This window comes from Petromyzon marinus, chromosome 2 (assembly GCF_048934315.1).
Source record: "Petromyzon marinus isolate PM22_M1 ecotype Great Lakes invasive population chromosome 2, UKy_Petmar_22M1.pri1.0, whole genome shotgun sequence".
Taxonomy (NCBI): domain Eukaryota; kingdom Metazoa; phylum Chordata; class Hyperoartia; order Petromyzontiformes; family Petromyzontidae; genus Petromyzon; species Petromyzon marinus.
In genome coordinates this window covers 3,901,544-3,913,958 of record NC_133668.1, presented here as the reverse complement: position 1 = coordinate 3,913,958, position 12,415 = coordinate 3,901,544, and the positions used below count along the sequence as shown (strand labels likewise).

The 12,415-nt window shown below is 50.2% G+C and overlaps 1 protein-coding gene across 1 annotated transcript; it reads right to left on the bottom strand.

Annotated features, from left to right (window-relative positions):
* Window positions 1-5,923: 5,923 nt before the first annotated feature.
* Window positions 5,924-11,745, bottom strand: LOC116950794 (pancreas transcription factor 1 subunit alpha-like). The gene is made up of 2 exons (XM_076069202.1): window positions 10,000-11,745; window positions 5,924-8,258 (listed from the first exon to the last, which is right to left on the bottom strand). The coding sequence occupies exons 1-2, from the start codon at window positions 10,724-10,726 to the stop codon at window positions 8,098-8,100; spliced, it is 888 nt and encodes a 295-aa protein (XP_075925317.1). The 5' UTR covers window positions 10,727-11,745; the 3' UTR covers window positions 5,924-8,097.
* Window positions 11,746-12,415: the final 670 nt, after the last annotated feature.

Below are 12,415 nucleotides of genomic sequence, written 5' to 3'. Positions count from 1 at the left end.
CATCGTGGCTCCCAAAGCTCCATGAGACCCTGGAGAGTTTTTGGCTCCCACGCGGCGTTGGCCTGGACCCCCGGGGTCGTGTATCCCGGCGAGACGCGCGGCGTCGGGTGCGTTTCCCTCTCGCTCTGCCACACGGGTCACCTGCGGGAGTCCGCGAGAGACTGAAGGAGAACCAGATCGAGTGGAGGGGTGGGAGACAGTGGGGGAGGGATATCGGAGAGAGACAGAGAGGGAGAAACTGAGGCGTGTGGGGGCGTGTGCATGGGTCTACAGATGGCGGACCTTGCTAGGCATGGGGTTTGGCGACGGCTCGGGGCATCGGCCATAGGAACGGCGAGGTGGAGTTGCGAGTCAGATTATACTGAGCGGCTCCTCACTCACCATGTCAGAGCGTTCAAAGTGGCTTAGAATCGGTCCCCGCTCTTGCCAATGAGCCACGGAATTCTAAATTTGATCCCTGGCTTGGTGAATTGTACAGAATGTTATTATTGCTGGAAAGTAGACATTGGATGCCCTTGTGAGGGCACCTTCTTGTAAGCGTGGGCCGTTGTGTGATGTTGCGAAAATTCAATATTAACTCCTGAAACTTTACGACATTTTTTTAAAAATAATATATAATCACGTATGTGAAGCTACAACTGTATCCCAGCCCGCTTCTTAAACTGAAATGATAAATCTCAATTGGTTAAATAAATGATAGCAACGCAAAAATTGCCTTAGTCTTTCCTATGCGTGCTCGGAGGGGGTGCGGCGGCGGAGGGGGGGGGGGATGATTGTCTCACATTTTAAAATGTGACATTAATAAACGTTCACCTGCAATCCAGATTCAACAACCAACGTCGACAGTGACAGAAAAGCCAGGGACTCTCACGTGGCGCCCGAATAAAGGGCATCGCATTAACGTTGTGTGGACGGGTGAAGCCCCTGTCCCCGCGCACCGCCCACTCGCAAGCGGCACGAGAGGGCACCCAGCCAACTCTGTCAAGCTGGCCAGACGCGTCGGATAAAAGAGCTGACAGGCGATGGGCGCTTACCCACGATTTTACCCACCGCCACTGAGCCAACTGGGGCAGAGCGATTTCTAGATGACGGCAAAAAAAATAAACCCAGCGTTTATTCAAATTGGTCCCCAAGGTTTGGAATGATTCGTGTCTTGTTTTGTTACCTGTGGCTTGCACGGCTTGCCGTGAGCAGGAGGGTGTGTTTAAGATGCCGTCCCCCGACAGTGAGGAAGGCGGCACTGAGAGTGGAACACGGGATCACGAAGGAACAATTCGGTGGAGGTCACTTATTCAAAGACCCACTAGACTTTTAACTTTTAATAAGTTGAGCGTATCACGAGCAAAACAATCCACAAAAGCCACACATTAATGGAGCACCAATTTGCGTATGTGAGCAATTCTCACAAACGTGTTTTTTTTCTTCTAATTATAACAAACAATAAGAGTAATACGACTGAAACACTGAACGTTGGTGATGTTGGTGTACCAAAACGAAATATAGTGCTGTTACCATGTATGCGATAGATGGCCCTCTCGGTCGAGTGTTGTTTTTGTCGCAGGCTGTCAATTGAATATCTGAGAGCCTCGCGGAGGTATGTGTAGTGCATTTATGTCACGTAATGCGGCACGTCAGCGCCTAACGAGGTGTTTACGTTCCTGTCACGCGCGTCTCCTCCATTCACAACATCAACCGAGTGAAACGTTTGCAATAGGATGGAGATGAGCACCCGAGATATATTTTTTGTGGGCCATGGGTCCATGGGATTTGAAGAGGACTAACACACACCGATGTGTTGGTCGAAACTGACGCCTCGAACATTGGCGGAGACGGGAATCTTGAGAGCTTTGTAAGTGTAGACGGGCGTGTGGAACGTGATAGAGAAATTCAAACTGAACTAAACTATTTTTTTTTATTCTACCACGTAAGGCCCACTGAGCTGTAAAGTTCTTTGTCAGAAGCGACATGGCCACAAACGATAGCCCAATTAATGTACAGTAGCCAAATACTCTAATCCGGTGGTTCTTAACCTTTATTGCAGCCTTGCACCCCGTGGTTGTCAATCGTAATATAAATAAGGTTAAGAACCGCCGCTCTAAACGCAAATGCCAGGAAAAAAATCCACGCGCCCACGGGGAGAAAGACACGCAAACTCCAAATATACAACAGCAGGCGTCAGGGTCGGGATCGAACCCACGACCTCCTGTATACCAGGCGAGGGAGTTAACATCGCGTCACCGCAGCGATGCTGGAAACGAAAGCCTTAGCTGGAAATTTGGTGGAAAATAAACGCGTGACAAAGGAAACGACCTCCGTGGTGTTTTGGTGGACACGTGGAAAGGGGACACGTGAGTTGCCGAGTGTTGGAGGTGCCTGAGCAAGGCGCGGTCTCGTGTGCATACATTTAGGGTCAACCCCCCCCCCCAACGCTCCTGCCCATCTCGCCCCCACCCCCAGAATCTGCAGCCACGACTGCAGCAATCGTATCACGGTTCGACTTTAAATCAAGTCAAAGTGTATGGGCGGGTGCAGATGAGCACGTGTCATGGTGTTTTTGTATTTATACAATTCCAAATAACTACTCACATTTGTCATTAACTGCAATATAACATATATATTAAATAAATGTTGATTTAAAGCGTTCGTGACTGCAGGGATTAATATTCTTGGTTCTTTCGGTAAAAGTCACGTAGAAGGGAAACAATAAAATAATAAAAATAAAAATATAATTTATTGTTTTATATTTGTTTTATTTTATTGTTTCCCTTCCACGTGACTTTACCGAAAGAACCAAGAATATATAATAGGCTGACGTTTTGGGCAATAGCCCGTCTTCGGAGCAGAGAGCAACTGCAGAACAGGTTCGTTAACGCCTAGCCAGGTGCTCCCCATCATGTGCAGCTGTAAAGACTACGACCACCGTGTAGCCTGAACAGACTGTTGGGGCAAGTGCTGTTAGCGAGCAGTACCTATAATGCGCGCGGCTATGAACTCGCTCACCCACGCAAATCTGTGACTCGTTTGCTACAGCACTGTGACCCGTGCTGGTACGCATCAGCTCCAATAATGCAGTACTTCAGTCGCATTAGGAGTTTAAATCTTAATAAGTTCATGAGTGTTTTACTGTTGCAGACGTTTGTTTGCTAAGCAATGTTGCACTGCGAGACGGAAAACTGCTCTCGTGTCAATTCAACCTTTGCCTCCCCTCTAACAATCAACGTGGTGAAGTATGGTCAAAACAACCTCCATCGCACGGGTAGGCCTTCAGCCAGCAGTGGATTTTCACGACGACCTGTTAATTACTGTGAACTGCTTTTGTGTGTTTGGTTTATTTATCTTTCCCCAGCACCTCCGATGAGCACGGCTGGCTACATTTCGGTGCGAAAAAAGTTCAACATACATACGTACAATTAGCCAGTTTAACACGTAGGCGTTCGCGACCAATATTATACATAATCGAGGGTTTTTTGGGGGGGTTAGATTCCGTAAATATGAATGTGTCGTTAATCCCGCCACCACCCGACACAGCCAATTAGTAAGGTTTGTCACGTAAACAAAACATGCCAATTAGTTACTAGTTCGGTACACCGGTGTGTTGGAGACTAAACCCACAGCATTTACAATTGGATTACAAGCAGCCTCATAAGAGTTGTGGAGAAATCCTCCTGGTGTTTTCGGTCTTCATTTACAAAGAGTCTTTAACGATTATTTTCATTTGTATAGCGTCTCGGTACGGGCATGGCCTCAAGAGGTCGTACAGAGCCACGTGTCGCTTTGCTCGGTGGCCAATCACCGTGGATGTGTGTGTGTGTTATGTTGTGTGTTGACCTTGTCCGCTATCTTAACTGAAGGTGGCGGGATCAATACATCAATTACGGTATCGATCGTTTGTGTGTTCGCGAGGGTTTATTGATTCCCGCGCCTCTCCCCCAGCCCCTCCCCCCATTCCCCCCCCCCCTCTCCCCTGCAATTCGGTCAATTGTCGCGAACTAAGTTCGCGCTATTCGATGCAATAACGCACAGCACCGTAAATAAATAAATATATACAACAAACATCGCCGGTGTGGTGAAAATCGCGGCCTGTAAGGGGCTGAAAGGGCCACGTGTACCTCTCTGCTGTTATGGCAATGCGTACGAAGCGAAACATATCGATTATTATGCACCCCACGATGACATGGATGTCAAGAGTCCCAAATAATCGATACATCGTTAACCCTCGCCACCCCCCTTCCCCCAGCTTTCTGACGCTTTCCTATTCTGAGGAATCTTCCAACCCCCGTCGGTTGCACAGCACCCTGCATGGTGCATTAATTGACTGTGGTGTGACAGTTGTGATGCACAACAATAATACTCGTACCCCGGGATCATATCCACTGTTGCATGGTGGCCTGGCCAACTAGCTACTCCTGTGCAGCAAGGGATGTTTCACAAGGCCGAGGGAAGCTCATCTCCCGCGTGATTTCGCGAGCCGGGGGCAGGGACCTCTCGCATCTTAGACGTTACGGTTTAAAAACAAAGTACCAAGACCTCTTTGCTGACAAAAAAAAATGCCATCTCAAGCCTTTGAATAGAATATTTTCCCGCCGCCTAAACCGTGTCTGATTTCACGCGTTTTTGGGTGGGGAGCCTCAGATCGGCCTGAGAAGCGACGTTTTCTTTTCCGGCGCATGGCTAAAAAGCCAGAAGTAGTTTTTATTTTTCTGGGTTTTAACAGCCTCGCCCTTGCTGACGAGACCCGAAACAAATTGAAAGCCTCTGCTTAAAACAACAACAATTTTTAGATACATTGGTTCGGCAGCGGGGGGGAGGGGGGGGGGTTATTATTTCGATGGACGGATATAAAATGCAATTTTTACGTTAAAATATGGACGTATTGTCTTGCCTGTGACCTGTCCCACGCGATTTTAAAAGCTTAGCTAGAGCGACCAAAAATGTTCGTTTTAAATCCGTCAGGTGGGCTCCAGTGACGTCACCGGACTAAATTGTCACCGCCCTGACGTCACCGCGGCGTGCAATGAATGTGAATTTGAAGTCTTCATTTGACTCGCAAGACTTCAAACTTGGTGGGGGAGGGGGGGAAGACGCCTTCGTGTTTCGCTCCGCCACAAGAGCGCCGTGTGTGTTGCGTATGTATGCATGTGTGTGTGTCTGTGTGTTTGTGTGTGCCTGTGTGTGTCAGTACGTGCGTCTGTGTGTTTGTGTGTCTGTGTGTGACTGTGTTTGTGTGTGTGTCTGTGTGTATTTGTGTGTGTCTGTGTGTATCAGTACGTGCGTCTGTGTGTTTGTGTGTTACTGTGTTTGTGTCTGTGTGTGACTGTGTGTGTGTGTATTTGTGTGTGTCTGCGTGTGTTTCTATGTGTGTGTATTTGTGTCATCTCGGTCATCTCAGTCAGTCGACCCGTGGCATCTGGGTCTGCCCCGTGACCTCCTGCCAGCGGGCGTTCGACACTTCACGTGGCCTCAAGGTGCACATGGCCTGGCACAAGCGTCGTGGTGACGTCACCGCCACTTAGTGGCGAATGGCGGTTGTTGTTGTTGTGTTTGTTTTGGTGCTGTCTCGTGTTGATAATTTGCCCTTCCTTGGCCAATCCACTACTGGCTGAAGAGGATCCGTACGCCACGCATCGACTGAGGGCCTTCTTCTTCCATCACGAGCGTGAGCCACTGCTCATTATCAACTAACAATTTCCCAACGCAAGCCGCTTTCGTCCACCGCCTTCTATAATTATCATTATCATGATCACCCCCGTCCGCCTTTCATAACGGCCTGGCGTGGCTATACATATACTGTTATGTGCAGATGATATGTAAAGCGTATGCAAATTTTATGCAAATGTTGCATTTAGCCTCAATGAACTCACGGGACTGAACGAGCGACACCAAGAACACGAGGCAGCCAACACAAACGAGACAACAGAATCAGGATATGTATTTATACTGGAGGAATCCGATGAGCTATAAAGCTCTTTTTCACAGATTACCGGTCGGGAGGTGAGAACGGTACAACAACACACAATTGCAAAAAAAAACACGATAGGAGTGCAAATTATAGACAAGGTAAACACATCACATTCAAAATATATACAAATAAAAATAAACTATTTCTTTGATCAATATCAGGTAATGCCCACTGGCCCATTTGCTTCTTTTTTCCAGAAGCGACCTGGACACAAATGATAGCTCAACGAAGTGGCTCACCATCACGTGGAAATACACAGCAGCAAAATAATCGAAATAATCTAGACACAAAAAAACACCGATTAATGTCTCGAAACGTGACCATGAATCGTGACGAATAATGTAATCGTGTGGGGAGGGGGGGGGTGTGAATCGCTTCATACCTCCCACCAGTTTGCCTTGTTGTTGGGGGGCGAGGGGTGATGTAACTCGGGGGGGGGGGGGGGAGCGTATTCATGGTATTGGTAATGCTCTCCCCGCAATCCACGTGCAACTTAATGAACTACGATTCTTACTTTCGTGGTGCTGCTCGCTTATCACCGAACGCGCCACGAGCTTATTCGTTTGCTGGGAGGCTCAGAAATGTTTGAGCCTGCGGTGTAGTGGTGAACGGGTCGACCGCGTGGCTGTGCTTGTTGGGTGATCAGCTAGAGGGGAGAGCAGCAGCAGCATCTGTTGTTGTACTGTGTTCGTGTGTTACCACGTTTATGCTCAACGTTATAACCAACCCGCATTGACCGGCGTGGTGAAGTAAACTATTTTTTTTGGTTTTACCAGGGAAGGCCCACTGAGCCATATACAGTAGCTCTTTTTTCAGAATCTATTTGGCCACAAATGATAGCCCAACGAAGTGGCTTACCACGTGGAAATGTATAACAGCCAAATACTCTGAAGACGTGATGTTGATTCTAAATGTGGAGGGAAAACCCGGAGAACCCGAAGAAAAATCCACGCGACCGCGGGGAGAGAGAGAGACACGCAAACTACAGATATACAGCAGGCGTCAGGGTTGGGATCGAACCTGCAACCTCCTGTATACCAGGCAAGGTAGGTAACATCTCGACAAAGTAAGTATGGTCAAGTAGGCCATCATCCAGTGATGAATTGAGAACAATGCTGCACATGTGCGTGACGGAGTCGAGTCGGTTTTAATAACGCGAGACAATACGGTACATTTCATCACATTTTACAAAGTCATTTATACAGTTCTTGTATAGCACAATTGCATTATAGCAATTTTTGTATAAGTTACTACGTAACTATTCTATAAGTTACTACGTAACGTTATTACGTAACTTATAGAATACAGCCAAGACTGAGCGTCTCCCTGTCACTGACGGTCCCTGAGACATTGTTGGACACTCCCCATTTCTTTGCCAGGGGCTGGTTCATCCAAAAGATAACCATTCCCGATGTCCCACTAAGTTGGTCTCATTTATCCACCCCGTGGGAATGATGATAATTCGACTCGCGACCTGGATTTGAACTCGCGAGATCCACGTTGCACCACACTACCATTTTAATGGAAGATGCATCCCACTTGGGGTGAATTTTATCTGAAAGCATTTTTTGTCTAATGGCTTAGTTGCAATTTTTTTCATCAAAGCGATTAAACCAAAGTCCTTAAACATTAGAACCATTCTTAACGACCACCCCTGCTGTTAACGACTAATCGCTGTTGTAGGTACAGTAAATATTAATGAATGCACGTATTAACCATGTTTCTTTTAACATGTGTTCATAATGTTGATAGTACCTTCGTGTATTAATATCCATTGCTTACATATTAAAAAGCACGTTTTTGGGGTGAAAAGCGTAACTTTCGATGCTATCGGAACGAATTAACCCTTTAACCGTGTATTTCCTATACTTGCTTAACGACCAAATCGCTTACCATAATGACCGGTTTCTACCGTACCTAACTTTTAGTTGCTTAATTTGTTGCCCGCAGCGGCCCTGGGCCAGTGGTGAAAATTCCACATTTTCAGCAGCGCGGGAACCAGCCTATCCATGGTGCCAGTCCATTCCACAGGGTCACCCGCTTGGCCGCCGTGGGTCAGATCCCCGTGTACGAGGTTGGAGGGATGAACGCCGCGCGTGCGGGCAAGGATGCCTGGGGATTCGTACGGGGTGGGGCGGTCATAGAGGGCCCTCTCCCAGCGCGTCAGCACCCTCCGGGGAGCGGGGATCCTCGGGGGTCCAGACCCGGGCCGTGCGGACCACGTGTCGCTCTCGGCGCTGCCTCTCGTCCGTCCATGAGAGCGAATGTCCGGCAAGCGGGATGAGACCCGACGACAAACCTGGGGAGAGAGCCGCGGACGGTGACCCTGCGTGCGTGCGCCACGTGGAAACGGAGAGACGCGAGGGAGAGACAGTCAAGAGACAGAGAGCGGGGGTTGAGCGGGAGGCAGAGACAAGGAGAAAGAGGAGGGATGGAAGGAGCGACAGAGTACTGAACATCTGTGGAAAAGAGTTTATAGGTCATCGGATTCCTCCGGTATGAATACATATTCTGATGCTGTGTAGAGATGAAGGGGGACAGAGTGATGATGCGAAACAAAGGCATACGGACGTGTATTTGTCCAGGTATTGAAGGTATTACTTCTTAATCAAGTTACGTTTATTTTTTTAGCCATACGATCGTTTATCCCCCATAATATATCAACAAATGCGCAACATAAATATAGATAGCAAACACTATCTAAATAAATATCACAGAGTAGTTTAATATTCAGAACAAACTTCAAACTCACAACTTATAAAGAGGCAGAGTGGCAGAACAGACAAAGGTTCCCCACGAAGCCATACAGACTGTTCGGGCAAGCACCTGTTACGGCCAACACGAAGCATGGGGAGTCGGTGCGGTCAAAACAACGCCCTGCCCGCTAATGTGTCCCGTGTTGATAGCTATACAACGCACCAGGAACTCATTTACGGCAAAATTGACGGGGGATGGCGGCCCAGTGCTGGTTCAGATGACTCGCCGCTGATAGCCTCGGCCAGGAGTCTAACGCTGGGTCACCCGATCCTCGCAGACTCACAGAGAGACAGATGCATTCACGCAGCCTACGACCAAATCACTGCGAAACTAAGCAGGTCTGAGCTTGGTTGGTACCTGGATGCCAGACTGTCTGGGAATAACAGGTACTGTAGGATTGGGCTGCGGCAGGTGGCCAGTAGGTAAGAGTACACCGATATGCCATTGAATCCATCTGTGCGGACCTTTTGGGTGATATCTCCTCACATGCGTGATGGGTTTTCTCCAGGTACTCCAGTTTCCACCCAAACGATAATGGATTGACCAAACATGGCCATGTAACAGGACCATGGCTTGCTTTCATCCGAGTCTGTCCGGATCAACGAGTCGGACAATATTTCCGTACCCGGCACACCACATACAGTTTAACACGTGGGCCTTCGCGACCAATACTATCCATAATACAGTTTTTTTATGGGTTAGATCACGTAAATATAAATACGTCGTTAAATCCGCAACCACCCGACACAGCCAATTAGTAAGGTTTGTCACGTAAACAGAACATTCCAGTTCGTTACTAGTACAGCAAACCGGTGTGTTGGAGATCAAATCCACATTTACAATCCGATTACAACTAAATCTGGCTGTCGCCTGATGAAGCTAGTTGTAATTACTGGCAAAACGTCGCACTCAGATTGTAAATGTTGCGGGTTCGCTCTCCAACACACTGGTGTGCTGTACTAAACGATTTTTCATATTTTTTGACGTTACAAACCTTACTAATTGGCTGCGTCGGGTGGTGGCGGGTTTAACGACACATTTATATTTACGCGATCTCAACAAAAAAAATGTATTATGGACACCACATACAGTAGAGTAGATATATTCGCTACGCTCTGGGCTACTCGGCACGTACCGAATCTGGTCTAACAGCGACACGGAAGATACTCAATCGAGGACACAGCGAGCCACACGAGAGATGACACGAGCCGAAACACGCGTGCCGCGAGGAGGAGGAGGAAGAAGATGAGGAAAACAGACGAGGAGGAGTCAAGTTCACTCACTGGACGCGCGATGGCAGATGATGATCTTCTTTTGCTGGGACAGCAGCGGTTGCCCCGCCTGTGCGCGGAGGGGCCTCTCCGAGTGGACCAGCTCGCCCAGGAAGGAGATGTAGCCGATGGCGAGGCGCAGAGTGTCCACCTTGGACAACCGCTTCTCGTACGGCAGCGTGGGGATGTGCGCGCGGAGGCCCTCGAAGGCCGCGTTGATTGACTGCATGCGCCTCCTCTCCCGCTGGTTGGCCGCCTGCCGCAGGTGGGACATGTCGCCGTGGACGCGCGACCTTCGCCTCCTGCCCGATGACCTCCGATGCGTCGGAGGCGCGGACCCATCACCGCCACCAGGAGCAGCAGGGTCAGACGGTGTCCCCACGCCACCTTGGAAGCCGCCCTCTTCCAACCGCGAGGCGCAGCCTCCCACCGCGAGCAGAAGGGACCCGGGATCTCCACGCGGCTGCTGTCCATGTGAGTGGTGGTGCTGCTGCCGCTGGCGATCCTGCTGCTCCTCCTCCTCCTCGTCGTCGTCGTCCTCGGGGTAGTAGTCGCTGAGGGAGTGCGCGAGGTAGTCCACGCTGTCGCACATGATGAGGTCCACTTGGTCGCGCGGCGACGAGGAGCCGCCGCCCTCGTCGCTGAAGAAGTCGTCGTCGTCGTCGATGAGGTAGGAGGAGGAGAAGCGCTCCATGTCCACAAATTGCTCCAGTACGGCGTCCATGCTGCGTGCGCGCATGCGTCTCCCCGTGTGCACGCGTGGGTCAGTACACGAGTGTGTGGGCACACGTGCGCGTGTGGGCGAGTGCACGTGTGGGTGAGCGCACGTGTGGGTGAGCACACGTGTGTGGGTGTACACGTGTGGGTGAGCACACGTGTGTGGATGTACACGTGTGGGTGAGCGTACACGTGCGTGGGTGTGTGTACACGTGTGTGTACACGCGTGGGTGTGAGCACACGTGTGAGCGTGCTCGTGTGTCTGCACACGTGCACACGAGCGGTCGTGCGTGTCTACGCGTTGTGTTCGCCGCGTGTGTCTGTGTACACGCGTATCTTGCCGTACCCGTGTTGTACTCGTACGTGTACGTACTCGTCTATGTGCGCTTGCGTTATATGCACGTGTGTATACCAGTGTACACACACACACACAGTATATGTGCACCTGTGTATGTACCGCTGCGTGGGTATGCACGTGTTTTATAAATATGCGCGTGCTTTGGTACGGCGTGCAGGTGGAGTATGTTTCCGTCAGGGTGTGTGGCGTGCAGGTGGAGTGGGTCGCTGCTGTTGCGACTGCGTCAGGTCTGTGAGCGTCCGTTCGAGCAAAGCGAACGGCTGAACTTAGCGCTCGCGTCTCGATGTGTAACGCACGGTTCTAGATGTCGCCTACAAGTGTAGGGCACCAGGTGTAAGAATAATGGGGTGGATGCATGTACAGATGTTGACCGGGTGTAAGAGGTGTGTATCGATTCAGTCCGGTGCGGGGTGTCGGTGGGGTGCTCCGTGCGGAGTGGTTCTGTTGGAGGGTAGCCCGTTTCTTAGGGCACGGCGATGCGGGTCTCGGTAGTAGAGAACGGTTCGGATCCAGATGGGACGTGGTCCCCCGGTGCAGTACCGGTGCAGGTGCGGTGTGAAACCCCGGGCTCTGCGCGCGGCCTCTTTATCGGTCCCGGGTCGCGCGCACGTGCGATTCACGAGTCGCGAGCCAATCAGAGCGCGCGAGCGCAGTGGGGGTTCCTTCTCCCACCTCTTCCCCACCTGCTTCCCCTCCCTGCCCCCTCCCCTCTGTCCCCCTCCCACCTCTCCGACCCCCCCACCCTCACCACCCTCCCACCGCAGCTCCTTCTCTCCCCTCCCCTATATCCACGTCCCACCTCTTTCCACCCCCTCCCCGACTCCTTGCCCTCCTTATCCTCAATCCCACACCCGTCCCCCCGTGTCTCACCACCTGTCGTCTCCGCCGCAATATTCCGCCGATTTGGCGCGATGTTTGCGTCGGCGGAAATCGACGGGGACTGCTCGAACAAGAACTCGCAAGTCGTCCAATCCGGGTCCGATAAAACCGTTTGATTGAAATCGCATTAAATTTCGATTTAAAGCTTTCGTGACTGCAGGGATTCATCTTCTTGGTTCTTTCGGTAAAGTCACGTAGAGTAAAGTCGCGTAGAATGGCAAATAAAAAACCAAGAAGATGAAATCGCATTCATCGTTTGTGATGATTTTGGTGATGATGATGATGATGTTCAAATGGGCGCCACAGTGGCGAGATGTTAACTAACTCGTCCTCGTATACAGGAGGTCGTGGGTTCGATCCAGACTGACGCCTGCTGCTGTATATTTGGAGTTTTCACGTGCTCCCCGTCGTTGTGTGGATTTTTCTCGCCACACCTAGATAATTTTACATGCGCTTAGATTATTCGGCTGAAAG

Coding starts and splice junctions, on each gene's coding strand:
- LOC116950794 (XM_076069202.1), bottom strand. CDS start 10,726: ATGCGCGCACGCAGCATGGACGCCGTACTGGAGCAATTTGTGGACATG. Junction 8,259..9,999: donor CATCTGCCATCGCGCGTCCA/GTGAGTGAACTT, acceptor CTCTCTCCCCAG/GTTTGTCGTCGGGTCTCATC.